This window comes from Amborella trichopoda, chromosome 4, assembly GCF_054954075.1.
Source record: "Amborella trichopoda isolate Santa Cruz 75 chromosome 4, AtrichopodaSantaCruz75HAP2 v2.0, whole genome shotgun sequence".
In the NCBI taxonomy this organism is placed as follows: Eukaryota; Viridiplantae; Streptophyta; class Magnoliopsida; order Amborellales; family Amborellaceae; genus Amborella; species Amborella trichopoda.
The window spans coordinates 48,096,904-48,115,285 of record NC_142339.1 but is presented as its reverse complement, the minus strand read 5'-3'; the positions used below and the strand labels follow the sequence as shown (position 1 = coordinate 48,115,285).

The window sequence follows — 18,382 nt, the reverse complement described above, 5'->3', positions numbered from 1 at the left end:
ATATTCCACCCTATAGAGCAAAGCTGATCTCACCGCTGTCCTATAGAACTTGCCCTTCGGCCTCACTAGTATGCGTCGATCATATAAAATTCCAATTGTACATCTCCACTTCGTCCACGAACTCTAATTCTGTGTACGACATCTTCTCATTCTCTCCATTTTCCTAAATTATCGATTCAAGATATCGAAAGTGCGGTCTTTTCTATACTTTCTGATCTTCAATCTTAACTACTTCATCGTCTCTACTCCTATTATTACTAAACTTGCACTCAATATATTCTATCTTAGTCCGACTAATTTTAAATCGTTTGGACTCGAGAGCATCCTTCCAAAGTTCTAACTTTGTGTTTCGGGTTTCATCAATCAAAACTATGTCATCTGCGAAGAACATGCATTACAATACCTCATCCTGTAGGTGCCTAGTTAAGTCGTGTATAACTAAGACAAAGAGGTACGGGCTCAATGCTAACACTTGATGTAGGCTTGTTATCACTAAAAACTCACTCGTCTCCCCACTAGTTGTTTGTACACTAGTTAACGCTCCATCGTACATATCTCTCAATTGTCTCCTCTGTATTTATGTTTCTTAATTCCTATTTGCTCTTTTTAGATTTCATACTACCTAAACCGGCTCAGCTTACGATTGTTTAAAAAGAAGGGTCTTTTGAGGCTGAGCTACTCATAAGTCGTAATTCGACTGGACCCACCACTTTCAAGGTGCATTATTTATGAGATTCAAAATTACATGTTATGATAAGATTTAAGTTAGGATATAATCTCATACAAATCGGACTTTGAGTAGTCTGGTCGATCTCACAATAGCGTGTAAGCAATATGACAAAATTATGAGAAGTGACAAAGATAATGGGATATAAGTATGTGTCGAAAATGTGTCCAGCCCCCTTGAACAGTATAAAGAAGAGCCTCTTTTCCGGAACGACCTTTACGAAGCTACCAAGAGGGGAAAAAGCAAAAGAGAAACACATGATAGAGATGTGCCAAAACCTCACTTCATATCATATGTGATCATTGTGCCCTTTGATCTGATGTTTCTTCGCGACTGTCGCATACAATCCAAACCATGTGGGAGTCCAAAAAACCCCTTCACTCTTTGCCAAAATACCCAACCAACCCTTCCCAACTTTGAAAAATGACAGATGATGTGCCCTAATTTTCAAGAGCAACCAATCATGCCCTAAAAAATCTTTGCTCCCCTTTCTTTTGGAATATCTACCAATCTTTTCCAAAAAGAAAGAGGTTATATTCTTTTGGGGCAAAACTTTGCTTGGATAAGATGGAGTTGTGTTGTGGCCCTTAAACCCTAACCACCAAACCAAGGAGAGGTGAGATGCCTTTCCCATAAGAGCCTATAATTGCACCCCAAATTCCAATCTGCCTGCTGTGCTGCCAAGAAACAGCTTAAGATGTGTAATGGCCAACATGAAAAATGTCTCATGGCTAGGGCATTTGAACCTTGCAAACCAAACATGTGGGTGGTTCACTGGTTTTATTATGTTGGGGAAGACAAAGGCCACAAGGGTTGCCCTCTAACTGGACTTGCTAGTGGGTCCTAAATTAGGTTCCTACTTGGAGGGAGGGGTTGCCTTTCTCCAAACCCTAAAACAAAAGCTGTCCTCACATCTCTTCTCATCATAATATGCCCAACAAAGTTGAACAACTGCTCCACATAAAGGAAAACGTCATAGATTCGGGTCCATTTGATCCCCAATATTTTCTTCAATTCTAGAAGGGAAATTGTTTGGTGCGTCTAAGCCCGCAGCTGTTACTACGCGGGCTTGGAGATCTACCCCGTCCACCAAAACTGCGTCTCGTTACTAATAGTCCTCCAAAGAAAAAAGTAAAATCGACGGTTCAAATATTTTTTCCAAAAAATATCATTTTTAATTTTTAAAATTTATTTATTTTTTACAGATTAATAATTTCTATATTAAAGATTATATATTATCTAAAAATTATGATCAAATTTTATTTCAAAATTAAATTATTAAGGGGCCCGCATTTCTATATACGAGTCCGTGAACCATAGAAACCGTGTACATATGCCCTCATAATTTCCCCTAGGAATTCATAAAGTTCCCTTTGCTACCAATATATTGGATTTAGAAAATACCCTTTTTGGTTTTTGGAAAGAAAAAAAAAGTCGACCTTTTATTCGGAAATGCCTTGTTCTATATTACGTAGACAACTGCTAACTCCTGTCTCTAATTTTAACGCACTCTTTGGCATTTTGAGGCCAATGTACAGGTATTCTTCTCTAGAGAAAATGAAAAGGAAAAGAAATAAAAGTTTAACATATGAGGTAAGAATTACATTAAATAGCATATTCATAACCCTAATAGGAAAATTCACTTGGCAAGGAAAAAGCTCATGTCCAAGTCAAGAAGCCTAGCAGGATGAAAATTCTATCTATGTAAGCAATAGTTAGATTTTGAAAATGGAGGCGTGGATGCTCTCAGTATTAATATTTCACTTTAGTTGGAAAATGCATGACGTGTAAAACAAAATTGTAGCAAGTCTTTTGTTATCAATAATTCCTTATGGGTATAGATAGCCTACTAATTATGGTAATGGATCTCACAATTTGGGCCCAACATCATCATCATTATTCGGGTTTATCCCAATTATTTTAGATCAGCTATCCAATTCTTGCTTTACCATTCTGCTCTATCAAGTGCTAACCCTAAACAGGAAATGATCTAACATAAACATCTAACATTGATTTAGGATTCATGAAAGAATGTAACAAAATTTTACGTTGGCTGTCTTACCTAACACAATCCCCCTGCTTCACCCGTATTTGGGAGTGATATAACCGGCTTGGTATTTGCCACGGCATAGTTAATTTAGGCGCAACATCAACATCGTAAATGTGGGTGTGTGTTGTCATTTCTTGTCTGGCCATTACTTGGTTTCTACGACCCCCAAACTTGAATACATGTCCTCCTTCTTCACACAAGCATCATGGTGTCACACAATTGGGCGAAATGACGAGGGACAAATCACTGTTGCGGTGAAAAGCAAAACATTTTTAGGTTTCATTGGAACAGTATGCACCTTTCTCTCACATGGTTAGAGCAAAGGTTCCTTCAACCAATGACATGTTGGGTTTTCGTACACTGCATTATATATATTTTTTTGAAAAAAATTTTAAAAAAAGAAAAAAAAGCGCATTATAAAGCATAGGATGGAATAGGTGGGTTCGATGGACGGTCCTGATATTCTTATTTTCCATGTCTCATATGATCTTGAACCACTATACAAATGAAAAATAAAATAGAAGAAAGGAAGAAGGGGCCCCATGTTATATATATAACATGTTTGTGTTTGCCATGAAGTCGTTTTCGTTGCTAGGTGTTGTTTACTCACGTGCATTGCATCCATCAAATATAAAAACAAAAGCTTCAAACTCAAAGAAAGACATGCAACACAAATTTATGGAGCTTTTCATCTCATTCTCTTCTCAACCAATCAAATGAATGGAGTTAAAAGTCAAGGTTTATAAGAGGTGATGGTTTGCTTACTTGAAAGAGTGCCAAAGATTATTATAATAAAACACAATTATGTTGCCATAACACCAAAAGTGGAAAAGTGTTGAAGAGTACATTATCATCTAAAATATTTGAAGAAGTTGAGGGAACATGGGGAAAAGTTTGTGTTTTAGTCCCCTATTAACCCTTTAAGTCTGAGATTCTAGACTCGAAGTTCAATCTCTGGACCTCTTTGACACAAATTGTGTTGACCTTTTCTGTACGAATTGGGAGTTTGGCAATGATATGAAAACCAAAAGGCTTTGTTTTTCCTTGGAGATAGAGAGGAAGAGCGAGAGAGTGGTCAATAAAATAACCACATATACAATCAAGCTTCATAAATGTTGTATCTATTGAGTAAATAGTTACTAGATAGCAACTCCTATTGTGATACTCAAACTCAACAACGATAAGATGAGGTGAGCAATTTAGTGATTTGGAGCTCCAACTTGAGGTGAGACCGGTGTAGGAAAAATCGGGTGGTTCAAATTCTAACCACCCGGTCAGATCAGAACTGGTCATTGCCGGTTTAGGTGAATCGGCCAGGTATTTTAAAAAAAAAATCAAAAAAATATATAAAATCTAAAAAAAATAAGGGACTTTGTTTATAATGCACTTTTAAATTTATTTTCATCATTTTGCCAAATAATGAAAATTGTTTTGGCCATTGATACTTATTTTTGCATTTTATCCATTTTTTAGAAAATTACAAAAATACTCTTGGGCACAAATCATTTATTTAAAATCTATTTTTTTCATTAATTTTCAATTTCGTTTGGATGTTCTTTGCTTAATCATGCTTCAAGTATACTATCATATGTTATTACATTTTTTTTTTTTGAACACTTTTTTGACTGTTTGGGATTTACCCGATTCTTTACCGATTAGTATTGAATAACTGTTTTCGAGCCTATTCCTAATTAACCGTTCCGATTCAATTTTTTTATACTGAGTGGGACAAAATAGGATGTAGCTTCGATTTTCCTACCTCGCTCATTGAAGAGAAGAAGGAATATAGACATAATAGGATGTAGCTTCAGTTTTCCTGCCTCACTCATTAAAGAGAAGAAGGAATAATGAAAGCGTACTAAAAAAACTCCGAAAAGGAGAAAATATTGATTTTTATAAAATCAGAGATCCTCGCTTTTTGTTTTTTTAGGGGTAGCTCAATAGAGATGTAGCGGGCCCGGCTACCCGTAGTAGAAATGAAACTCAAAACATTATGCTATGGTGCTCCCAACCAGACCACCCAGCCAGGCTTGAGCCATCCCTAAATAGAGGTCATTTAAGATATAATAGGAAGAGCAAGGGAGATTTTGGAAGGAGAAATAACAAAAATTGGAAAGGAGCCGTTTAGGGTTTTGAAATGATGAAAGGGAGTTGGGGAGGCAATGGAAGGCGTGTTTGTTTTCTTCCCCCCACCTCACCTCACCTCACCTCACCTCACCTCACCAAGTGGTGGGAATGTCAGACGCCTGGCCCCAATCAAGCTGCCATCGCATTCATTCATTCGTGCTTTCTGGTGGTCCTCTTTCTCTCTCTAACCACCGGCAAACCTCCACCTCTCTCTAAAACAAATTTCCACATCGAAACTCAGCAACTGATTCGATTCTTTGATGAAAGTCTTCACCGCATTGCGTCAGAAACGTCACATGACGCCAATGAGCAGCACTCTCTCTCTCTCTCTCTCTCTTAATAATGGGTGATGGCAACAATTATTATTGTATGTGTATATGGTCTGTACTCCTCAAGTCCCAAGATGTAACGTTTCTTTCTGTTTTCTCCCTTCCATTATTGAAAACCCCAATCAAACAGGGAAAAATATCGGGTAAAAACACAGAATCCATATACCGTAACTGGGTAGGCGTTTACCTCTTCTTCCTCCTCCCTTTACCTTCTCTCTCTTGTTTCTTTCCTGGTTTTGTTTTAGGGACTCTTTAAGGTTTTCCTCTACCCTAACAATTCCATTGATGTCCATGTTTTTGTCCCGGCCTCCGGGCATGGACTGCCCCCTGCCCCGAACCGAGGAACTCAACTTGGTTCGCCGATTGACAAGACAAAGAAACGTTAAAAAATGAGAAAATTCGTAAAATGACCTGTTAAAAAAACTACTACAAATAAACAATCTCATAAAATAAAAGATGGATTATCAAGAAATTCGATTTATACCTCAGAACAGGCTGAACCAAACCAAAAAAAAGACTTTGTGGCGGAATGAATGTTCACCCCGCCTCACTCACTATCAATAAGATTTGATTGGCGTCTAGAAAAATAAAAAATAAAAAATAAAAAAATAAAAAATAGAGTTGCATATGCGAACATTTTCAATATGAAATATTTAGAACCCACTTAAGAATCACCAGCTGATTATTTTTAAAAATTATATATTTTGAGTTCCCGACCACTTAGTTCTAATTGCCCAAAAATTAAACGGCCTCTATTCGATCGGATGATATTGTCTCTTTTAAGCAGATAGTTGAATATTTTTTTCCTTTAGATTAGTCACTGGATTTAGGAGATTACCTTTTCAAAATTTAGGAGCTTCGAAATACCAATAATATTTTTCCGTGAGTGAATGAAGGGATGATTACCCTGAAAATTACATAGACGGTTGATTGCTGTGTTGATCTTGAATGCTTCTTGCTTCATATGCATGTAGAACGCAATGTGGAAGCGGATGGGGGCTAAATCTGGCATGAATGCTGAGTGTTTAATAATTGGATAACTGTTTTTCTAGTTGTGTTTGTATATAAAATTGAGCCAAATGGCTGTTGTAATTTTTTGGGTACGTTTAAAGGATGCAATAAAATTATTACTGTTTCTAAATAAAAAAAAAAAAATGAAGGGATGAATGATGCCGCGAGAGCATAGAATCTTTTAACCAAAAATAAAATATCACGGCAAATCATTTTTTCTTTAATACTTGAAAACGAAATAAATTTATGTTTATTGAGCTGTAACTCTTCTTTTATGCTTTCCTGTAGTATCCTTTTAAGAAACATTGCAATCAATAAAATTTTCGCAATAAATTTTGAGAAAATATTATGTTCTTGTTATGTTACTTGTATGCTTTCCGAGAGACTGCTTTTAGGAATTATGACTTATGGGAATGCACTATCGATTCTGAATATGACATACCCCGATTGGTTTATGAAGATGACAAAGTGTTTTTTTATGCTTTTATTTGTTAGTATTTAAAAATAAAAAAAGTATATATCTGGGCCGATCTAACGATCCCGAATGTCCGGTAGTATTTGAATTTTAAATTTTTTTTTTGAAAATTGGATTGATCTGAAATTTGGAGTATGTGTACATAAAAAAATGGATGAATCTTTGAAAAATATAAAAAAAATATTTTCCATGAAAAAAATTGATCAAAATACCCTGAGAAAGATTCGGAGGTATTTTGGTCAATTTATTTTTTACAAATTATTTGTTCTTATATTTTTATTAAGTGCGTCTTGATGAGAAGAATATACGCCTAAAATTTCAAGTGATTTGGATTTATAAAAAAAAAATAAGAGGTCGTGACCATCAGATCGGCCCAGATTCAATCTAGGCCATTGGCGTTTACTGTAGCGATCAACTAGTGGACATACAGAATCCACTCCTTATATATATATATATATATATATATATATATATATATATATATATATATATATATATATATATATATATATATATATATATATATATATATATATATATATATATATATATATATATATAGTTTAGCAATCAAATGAGAGCACACCTTAAAATTTTCACTAAAAGAGGTTGTTTTGGTATCCAAATATCTTCAAATTGATCATCTCGACATCAAGGTGCATGGACATGAGAAAAAAATAGATTTCAAGTTTTGGAAATAGTGCTTCTTGTAATGCATTTTTTGACTGTCAATTTTGAAAAAATTTCAAGTTTTCATAGATCTGCTATCTACATTATTTTTAAGCTTTAAATTTTATAATTATATATAAAAATATATTTCTCCATAGTTCGCTACCTTGATTGTTTAGAGCCTCGGCTCTATACAAACTGCGTCCAAAAAATAAATACCAAACACATTCTCTACCACCTGAAAAATCGAACCTTTGCAATGGTTAAGCCCCTATGAAAGATGTATTATTGAGCTTATCAAAGATGTGAACAAGAACCTAAATTATATAGGGTTACAAAGATGTGCACTACTAGCGTAAATTATATAGTATACAAGCGTAAAATTTATAGTAGCGTAAAATTATATAGTATACAAGCGTAAAATTTGTGGAGTTAATATGTGTAACTCATATGAAAAGGGTTATGGTAGCCCAAATTCAAAATTTTATTTTTGAAAATATTGTCTCCTCAAAAGAAGTGGATTTCAAAATTTACATCCATAAAATTTGTCTCCTTTTAAAAAACTAACATCTAAACTAAAATCTTATTCCATATCACTTTGCATTTTTAACCACATGGGACGCTAGTACAAAGAAAGAAACCGTAAAAAAGCTGAGCACTTTAAGAAAGCCAAGGACGAATAAACGATTTGAACAATAGAGGAGGACAATTACAATAAATTTACTCTAGCTCGCAAGAGGGATACCAGGTAATAAATAGAGGTTGTTGACGCCTAAGAGTGAGAGGGCGTCACTCGTGTCGGCATTTGACGCATGCAGAGAGAGAAGCCTTAAATACCGACAAGGCCTCTTTAAATATGGGTGTGCGGGGGTTGTGTATGGAAATGTCGAATCAAGGCTTGGTTGTGTATGGAAATGTCTAAAAATAAACCCTAAACTCGACGCGCCACCGCTCAGCCTGACCAAGGGCCAGGTGTCAATTCCTCCTCCTTCCCCGCCCTAAAGCGACATGCTCTCCCTCTTTCTCTCACTAAAGCGAGAAGCTCTCTCTCTCTCCTACTTTTTACCAGGTGAGGGAGATTATTTTCAAATGACCAAAACAGTCCTTGAATTTGTGGATTATTTTTTAGGGAAAAAAACAAAGTTTGTATAGGGCCGAGGCTCTAAACAATCAAACCGGAGCCCACCTAAAAAAATTCAATAGAAGAGGTAGGTTTGATGCTCAAATATCTTCAAACTGATCATCTCGACATCAAGATGCATGGAAATGAGAAAAAAATGAATTTCAAATTTTAGAAATGGTGTACCTTGTAGCCCATTTTTTGGTTGTCAATTTTCATATATCAGCTTGATTTACACTATTTTTAAGCTTTAAATTTTATAATTAAAGAAAAAAATATATTTTATAATTAAAAATGAAAATATATTTTAACGCTATCACAAAAACATTTCTAATATTGAGATCACATTTTTCGATACTATTTGAAGGTGTGCTTTACTTTGATTGCTTAGAGCATCGGCTCTACATACAAACCGTACCCCTCACTTAAGGCTTCTTTGCCGACAATGAAGGTGAGTGTGTGGATATTTATGAAAGACTGCTCCTTTGATCTTGATAAAGGATAATGTTTTAATAAGGCTTAGGATTTATGAAAATAAAATAAAAAACGTCTCAAAAACATGTTTGGTAATGGAAATCGCTTAATGATGAATCTAAAATTAATTTTCTTCAACACCAATAGTAAATTTTGAAACTAAAAAAGTAGTATATATCGTACGAATACATAAACATTTGTATTTAAGCGAAATGAACAGTAATTTTTTTCCACCATCGTAATGTTCAAGCCGAGATGTCGATGTCAAGATTTTCCAATACGTGAAATACAAATTTTGATGAATAATGAGGTGAGGCTTTACTTATTTACGTAAAGCTGCAGCCCAATCAAACCATTTCCCTTTGATAAATTCCTTCATCCTCTTCGAAATTCTGGATAAATGTAGGTATTTCTCAAAACTAAGATGTTGCTTTAATGTTGAGATAATTTATTCTTCTATTATGCCTTAATGTTTATATTTTTTGTGGAGTTCAGTGGAGAAAAGGTCTCCTACTCATGATAAGAATGGAACTTAAGATCTCACTCTAGCACTATCATCTTGACTGCCTAAGCTTTGAGCCCATTCCTATTAAGGTTTATTGTTTTACAATAAATATACTTGAATTTGAGAGTGATTTCTCAATAGAATGGATAGCAAGAACATACGAGTGTTAGCAATAATTTTTCCATACGGTCTAAAATTTTGTATTAGTTTTCTCATGTTTTTCTAGAAAACTAGAGTTTTTTTTTTTCTTTTTACAACATTACTAACTTTATTAAGTGAGATTACAATATTATTACAATGCCATCTAAGATATCTCCTAGAAAATAGTCGTCCTTTTAGCTAAGCCATCTGCCAGATCATTAGCTTCTCTATGTACATGCTTAAATGAAATATCCATAAAGCTACTAATGTCCATGATTTGTAGCCAAATGGATATGAGTTTCCAAATATTATTTGCTCTTTATTGCACCAATTGTTGACATTAGGGCGAAGCTTTGGAATGCGTTGGTTGACTAGGTGAACCAAATTGATCGATACATCCAGTTTTGAAACGCCCCAACCGTCTTTTGAAACTGAAAACTAGTTCCATAATGCGTGTAAAAAATTTTGTTTTTAATGTTGTCTTCATTCAGTAGAAACCCATAAAAAAATATTCTAATCCTTTCATTTCATTTCTCCTATAACATAGCTACACTAAACACTTTTCAAAATGTCTTCCTTATTTTCATATCACTTATAACACAGCTGCACGGAACACTTTTCAAATTGTCTTCCCCGTTTTATGATCTAGGCAAAATGTACCCATCTTCTATAAAGCCCACTCTCGAATATGATAGGTAAAGACAACTTGAAATGTACCCATCTTTTATAAAGTCCACTCTCGAATAGGATAAGGTAAAGACGAAAGAAAAACAAGCCATCCATGTTTCTTCATCTCCCTCACATACTGAATGTATGTTAACTATAATTTTCTCTCTCTTTTTAAGGCAATCTATAATTTTAACTCTTTTTAAGGTAATCCACAGTAAGATCCTTGTGAAGAATTAGCCATTTCCAAATCTTGTTAAGCATTGGTTATATATATCTTCGGCTAAGGTAAATGAAAGGACTAAACATAATGTCTTGAAGTGGTTTACTCCAAAACCACTTCGAGACAATATGTTTAGTCCTTTCATTTACCTTAACCGAAGAACGTCTAGCCGTAGTGAAAATATCAAGCCAACGCAGCCTCGTAAGTCTATCCCCTAATAAATAAGGAACTAGAATGACATTTTATCCTTTTACCAATGAATAATTGAATGTTACTTTTATTAATTATCAGTTTACATCATCGAAAAGTATACAAAAAGACCATTGATCAACATGGAGACATGATCACTTGATAGACACCCTTAATCCACTCTGTCACAAGCTTTTCTCATATCCAACTCTCTTAAAATTCTAGTTCACCATTCAAGTTCCTAAAGGGAAGCACTTTTAATGTTTTAGTTTATTTTGAATAAATGTCTATGAGGGACCCGAGATAAGAAGCACTTTTAATCCTTTAAAGAAGATATTTGAAATAATTTTATAGAGACTTGTACGCAAACTTATGGGACTTGTATTATTCAACTTGTTAATAGCGGAATTCTTAGGGATTAGAGAAATATAAGTTGATTTTATCCCATTATTTATGTCAACACCCTTTTTAAAATTTGGCCAGTAGAATTCCAAAAACCTTATAACCCCAAACCATAAGGCCATAGTAGTGCAGTAGACCTGAGGACACACCAACTTGTAGTCCGTGATCCGTAGAAAATCCATAATTCCGAACAAAACTAGCCCTTTTAACCAAATCTAGTCCGAAATTATCCGAGGTTGTCCAAAACAACATAGACATATCGAAAAAATAGCTGACAGTGAACCCAGAAATGCACCCAAACTGAACCACACCACCACCACAAGACTCATCATAATTCCTGGTGTGAGCCAGTGGTGAATCAGGATCAACAGCACGGGGCACGTCCCTAGGCCCGATGGGCCCACTAATGTGAAACGCGCCATTCTAAGTCCTGAAAAAAATATGGAAAATTTCACAACGTTCCAGAAGATTTCTAGACATTTCTTGAAGACTTTTGGAGTAATTCTTGACAAAGTTTGATCAAGATTTTTTACCAGTCAAGCTCTATCAAATCTAGAGATAAACCTAGAAATTGTAATCCTAATAATAATATTCCCCAATGCTAAAGCCTATATAAACCCATCTAACCCTCCATAGATCACAACCTAAAAATCCCTAAAAAAATCTTAAGAAAATAACCAAAACCCTAGAAAAATATCTTAGAAATAAGAGATGCCTAAAATCCCAAGAAATCTTAAGAAAATACTCGAGAAATCCTATAGGCTAGAGTAGAATCCTATAAACCCTAGAAGTAGGAAGAACCCCTAGAAAAAATCTAGAGATCTCAACCCTAATTCCGTACAATCCAAAATTCTATAGTTTCAAGGTCTCGATTCAAAACCCCATAAAAAAACATTCTCTAGAAAATCAAATTCAACTGATTCTTGAAGAAAGAGAAAGCACCAAAGGTGTAAATCAACCCGTTCTCTAAATACAGGCACCAACTCTAGGTTTTATGAACAAGTTTTTTTTCCTCTTTCTTTAATTAATTATTAGTTTTCTTAGTTTCTTTCTTTAAATTTGCACAATTTCAAGATGACGCTACTTGCAGTTCTTACAGAGCGCAAATCTTTTGAGATCAAATCTATATTTGAGCAATAATTTGATGGACCCCGCCTATATGCAAATTAGAGAGGATTTCATCTATGATTCTCTTGGATTTTGGCTATAAACAATTTATCACTCCCCTCTCCATAAATTCTCTCACCATGATAAGCAGTTCATCACTGACCATATTCCAAACGAATTCAAAATAAAACCAAATGAGATCCATCTAGACCAGGGGTCTTGTCTCCAAGCATTTAAAAAATAGTCATCTTTAGCTCATCCTCAACAGAATCATCCTCCAGCTATCTAACAATTTGATCAGGTAGTTTCTTGGAAGGGATAGAAAGGGAGGCCATTTTTTACTGCAAAGGTATGTTCACATGTAAAAGTCATTTGCAAGTTATTAACCATTTTATTTTCTGGCCCTTGACATTCACCTTGTTCAATCCCTTCAAAAGTAAGCCCAGAGATACCATTTTGTCGTCTCCTCGCACTAACAATAGAGTGGAAAATTTTAGTTTCCTTGACCATTTTATTATGGATCTTTATTTCCAATAAATTTCTTTCAAACCTTAAGTATTCATGCCAAGATTTTATAAGATTCACTTTTTGCACCTCAATATCTTTGGAAAGAGCACCTTGATCATTTTGTTCTAGAGTTCGTATCAATCTTGGCTTAAAGTGATTTCTGTCTTCGAATCAATTAGCCTATGTTTAATGTTAAGTAATTTCTTGTGGAGTCTATAACTACACCATCCATTATTACTCAATTAAATCCACTACTATTATTTCCTCTGGCCATCCAATATCCATATCCATTCTAAAAGGCCCTAGTCCCCATTGTTCTTTATTGGTTTGCGAGCGAATAAGAACATAATAAGATTATTTAGGTACGGCATAAACACACACCATGGGAAAGCTATTTTCCATTCACTAAATATTAGGAAGCGATCCAATTTAACCGTGAACTGGTATGCACCAATTGGGAGATCTATTAGACCATGTTGCAAAACAAAATCATTAAACAATTGCTCTAGGAATTAAAAGATATATCTGAAGAGTAACATCAATTAGGAAGTCCCCCTTGGACCTCACTCAATCCTTCACTACATTGCTTTGCCTTGGAAAACATCACACTTGCCTGTGAAAGGATCAAACCCCGCTTAGGAAATCCTCCTTACTGGCTTTAGGCCTTATCTTTTTAAGTGCAGGTGAATAAAGACTTCTCTTCACTTTAATTCTTGTTTATAGCCAAATCCGAGTTTATGATGGAGAGAACCTATCTGATCTGACTTCCAAACTAATTAAAATATGAAAATCGGTAGAGATTGTAGGGCTGGTCGAATTACAATCTGATGAAGAAAAGTTGATCTTGATAAATCGGATTCCTCCTAAGATTGTTAGCTGATTTTCGACTTCAAAAACACTTCCAAAATGTAAATGGATCTAAAGATGAAGTGAAAATAAAGAGAAATAAACAATCAAAAATTATAGATATCTCCCTCAAAATCAACTTTTTAGTCCTCTTACCCTAATATTTGTTCTCTCACATCTTAAATTCTAACATTATTTTTTTTTGTATTTACTCTCAATCAAAAAATCAACAAGTTTAAGACGAAAATGCTCTTATCCTTTCTATATACCAACAAAAATCTGACACATGTCAGCTTCTCTCATTCTCTCTCTACTCTCTCTTTCTCTCTCTACATGCCATCTATCTCTTTCTTTACCCTCGATCTCTCTCTTCTTTCTCTATGCCCTCTCTCTACTTGCCCACTCTCTTTCTCTCTCTTCTTGCCCTCTCTTTCACTTTATTTCTCTACTTGCCCTTTCTCTCCTCTCGCTCTCTCTCTCTCTCTCTCTCTCTCTCGCAAAAAACTTTTGGTCTGATGCACTAGGTGCTCGACCACTGTAGAGGGACATAGGCTTCTTTGGATAATACACATTCCGGCGCAGTGGGTGTGAGACCACCTCAGAGGGATAGAGGGCAGGTAGAGAGAGAAAGAGAGAGTGTGTATGGGTAGAGAGGGATGGCATAGAGAGGGGAGAGAGATGGCAGGTTGAAACGAGAGAGATGGCGTGCAGCGAGTGAAAGAGAGAGGGTTCAAAAAATTGACATGTGTAAGATTTTTATTTATGTAGAGAGAGGATAAAAGCATTTTCTATCTTAAACTTGTTGACTTTATGATTAAGAGATAAATACAATAAAAAATAATATTGGGGTTTAAGGTTAGATTGAATTAATATTCGGGAGTAAGATGTTTAGAAAGTTGATTTTGATGGCGGCATCTATAAATTTTCCAAACAACAAAAAGAACTGACCTCTCCGGGACAGTTGGCCTTGGACACCCAAAATCCGGATTTGGGGCCTGCATCATGACCGTAGGTTATTTACGTCGTTACTTTCTTATTCAAGTTGGAAATTGATTGAAATATAACTATGAAGTATTCTATTGTGATATCAATTTTTTCTAGGGTTTAATGGCCTAGATCTAAGGTTAGGGTTTAAGATCCTAAGTTTTTAAGGTTGATGAGTTAGGCTTGAAAGTAGGATTTAAAGTTTGGGAAAAAGTTATATAAGGTTGCAACCTTAAAATGTAGAATCAAAGATGCACCTAAAAAATCTATCTGAAATGTTGTTTTAATGTTGAAAAAACTTTATAATCGATCATTTCGACATCGAGATGCATAAATATGAAAGAAGACGTTTTTGAGTCTCAAAATTAGTGCATCTTGCAACACAATTTTTAGACCGTCCATTTTCAAGATTTTTATGTATTTATAGATCTACTTGTTTTTAACCATTTTTGAAATTTAAAATTTTTTAATTAAGTATGAAAATAGATTTCAAGATAATACTAAGTATTTTTTACAAAAAAATTACATGTTATAATAAAATTTTAAGGTGCGCGTTAATTGGATTGCTTAAGGTTGCAACCGCGGATTAGAGTTTTTTCTCTCCCGCTGTATCAAAATTGGGGGGCTGGCAAAGGTTTCTCTCCTAAATAATTGGTCCGAGCGAGGGCAAAAGCGTCATAAGGCACCCGGCGTGGTTCGTCCATTTCTGAAAAAAGTAAAGGCACAGTGTGTGGTTTCCACTGGCCATGTTGACCGTGATGGTAAAAAACGTCACCAGCGCAGTAAAACCAGACACCGCCAATGCCCGGTGGCTCCACCGGCTCAAAGAAGAAAGAATTCTCTCTCTCTCTCATCTCTCAAGACAGGACAGTTAGTGGAGCTTTCACAAAATAGAGAGAGAGAGAGAGCACATCAAGCCCCAAAAGAAGCCCCTTTTTCTCTTTTGCAACACCTCTCTCTCTCTCTCTCTCTCTCTCATTAAGGTCCACACCTCTTCCCCACCCCTCTTATCTCCTCATCTCGCCGAAAAACTTCGCTAACCTCGCCCAAATTCCCCCCCAAAAAGGCCCTAACCCTAACCCTAACCATGGCTCCATAACCCGAGTCATGGATAGCAACGACCACGAAGACGACCACGAAGAAGAAGAGGAGGAAGAAATCAGCCTTCCCGTGCACCCCCGCCTCAAAATGGGGAGCAACGCCGAGCCTCCACAAAAGCGCACCCCATTGACGGCGAACCGCTACCGCGAGTGTCTAAAGAACCATGCCGTCAGCATGGGCGGCCACGCCGTCGATGGGTGCGGTGAGTTCATGCCCGCGGGGGAGGATGGCTCCCTCGGCGCCCTCAAGTGCGCCGCGTGTGGCTGCCATCGCAATTTCCACCGTAAGGAGTCCGACGGCGAGATCTTCCGGCAGTACCCTCACTTTTATGGTGGCAGCGTCGGGGGGCCTGCGCCATATGCGGCAGCAGCACACAGAGCAGCGCCGCTGGCGCTGCCTTCAAGTTCCGGGGGCCACAGTCGCGATGACGAGGATGTATCGAATGTGCCGGGTTCCGGGGCCGGGCACAGCCATGGCCAAGGATTGGGGGTGATAAAGAAGAGGTTTAGGACAAAGTTTAGTCAGGAACAAAAGGATAAGATGCTGGCGTTTGCAGAGAAGGTGGGGTGGAGGATACAGAAGCAGGATGAGGCCGAGGTGCAGAGGTTTTGCGCTGAGGCTTGTGTTAAGAGGCATGTCCTCAAAGTATGGATGCATAATAACAAGCACACTCTGGGTAAGAAGCCTCCTTCTGGTTCATGATGGCGATTCACGTTGTACCATCCAATTTTTTTTTTTTTTTTCTTTTTTTTTTCCTTTTTTACTTCCTGTTGAGGATTTTCTCCCTTTTTTCTCCTATTTAACTTCTCTCTCTCTCCCTCTATTTTCTTCTTTCTTTTTTTTTTTTCAATTTTTTGAACTTTAATCTATTGTTATTTTTGTTTAGTGGTCTTGTTGGATGATGGGGCATTGCTCATCCTTGGTGCTGAGAGCTGGGAAACCTGTTTTTTAGAGAGAGAAACCATGGCATTTGATGTAGAGAGAGGGGAGAGAGAGATTGTGGTTTTATTATTGTTAGCGCTTTTCTGACACTTGTTAGTGTTCGAGGAGAGGAGTCTGGGCTGGTTTTCATGCAGTCCCTTCTCTTTGTGTGCGCGTGTGGGTCGACTGTAGAGTGAGAGAGAGATAAATTTGTTGCAGTAGTTGTAGAGTTAGAGTGAGAGAAGCATCTTGGATATAGCCGAATCTCTATAGATTTTTTTCATGAGGATGTTTGAAGTTTTTTCTATCCATTAATAAAAGTAACCCTAGTTTGGATTCACACTTCAGGTTAAACATATCTTCTTCTTTGTTTTTTTGCCATGGATTCTCTCTCTCTCTCCTCACATTCAGTGTGAGGCTTTCCTCTCTCTCTTTCCCTCTTCATAATCATTGTGAAGCTCTCCCTCTCTTATGGCCAATATCTTTCTTGAGAGTAAAACATCTCTCTTTCTCTCTCCTCTCTCTCTCTCTCCGGACTTTTTATCTTCATCAACTGTGGAAGAAGGGGTACCTACAAAAACATTCTCCATTGTTATCAGTCTTGGTCCATGAAATTTCTCTCTTACATTACTCCGTCTATTAAATTTCTTTCTACTCTATCATTCTTGGGTCCATGAAATTTTTATTTTTTTTGATAAACAAAGGGTCGGACTCCAGCCGGGGAAAGAAAGGTTGGATGGATGGGTCCATGAAATTTCCCTCAAATTTTAAGCACTCCTGGTTCATGAATTTCACTCAATTATCACTCCTGGTTCAGGCCTTGTCTTTCCCACACTGAACATCTGATGATCCATTATCACATCCACTGATCGAAATCTCCATGAAATTCTGGTCTCTCTCCCAAAACACAGAAGCCCCAATGAAAACCCTAGTGGTGCACTTACAGGTTGATCAGCCACAGTAAATTTTGGGGATTGTACATTTTTCCAGTTTCTCTCTCTAGAGGTGTGTTCTGGCTCAAGGGAGGGCAATCAACCTTGCTAAACCCGACCTTGCTTTCTCAGGTTCCATTAATTTTCTCGGGATGGGTGCTGTTTTTGTTCATAATTAGAGTGCAGTTGCAGGCTCTAGCAGAGAACTAGAGAGAGAAAGAGTTAGAGAGAGAAAGAAGAGAGAGGGGGAAATGACAAATGACGTAGTGTTGCGTGTGAGATGATAACAAAGGCATCGGCATCTCGTGAGAGTGGCAGAATTAGGGTTATGGCAAAGAACCTTATCTGCCCAACTAGGCTTATTAATTGCATTTTCATGCACCATTTTTCACACTTATTTCTAGTTTTCCATAGCATTGCATAATTGAGGACTCTTTTCCCGTTATATATTGTTGTTTTTCAATAAATTGAAGTGATATTTATTACTTGAAGAGAAGCCCGTTAGTATAAATAACACGAGAGCATCATGAACTAGGTAGAAAGAAACACATGAGCAGAAGAGTCCTTAAATTTGAAGGGTCATTTATTATTCAATACGTTAGGCATGTATATATCACACTTTAAAGGATGAAGATTCTATACAAACAAAATAAAGCTTCACCTCAAATCGTCATCCAAAAGGCGATTTTGGCAACGGAATCCAAAAGGCAATTTTGGCAACGGAAATCTCCATGATGGCTTTAAAATAGATTTTCAATACCAACAATAAAATTTGAAATTAAAAAAAATGCTTCAGATATTGCGGATATGTGAACACTTATTTTTAGGGCAAAAAGAACGGTCTAGATAATTTGTTACAATATACAAAGCTTGAAA

General features: G+C 36.5%; 1 protein-coding gene across 1 annotated transcript; it reads left to right on the top strand.

Annotated features, from left to right (window-relative positions):
• The first annotated feature begins 15,590 nt into the window (after positions 1-15,590).
• On the top strand, positions 15,591-16,914 carry LOC18431052 (zinc-finger homeodomain protein 2). Its single transcript, XM_006841184.4, has 2 exons — positions 15,591-16,329; positions 16,540-16,914. The coding sequence occupies exons 1-2, from the start codon at positions 15,660-15,662 to the stop codon at positions 16,680-16,682; spliced, it is 813 nt and encodes a 270-aa protein (XP_006841247.3). The 5' UTR covers positions 15,591-15,659; the 3' UTR covers positions 16,683-16,914.
• Positions 16,915-18,382: the final 1,468 nt, after the last annotated feature.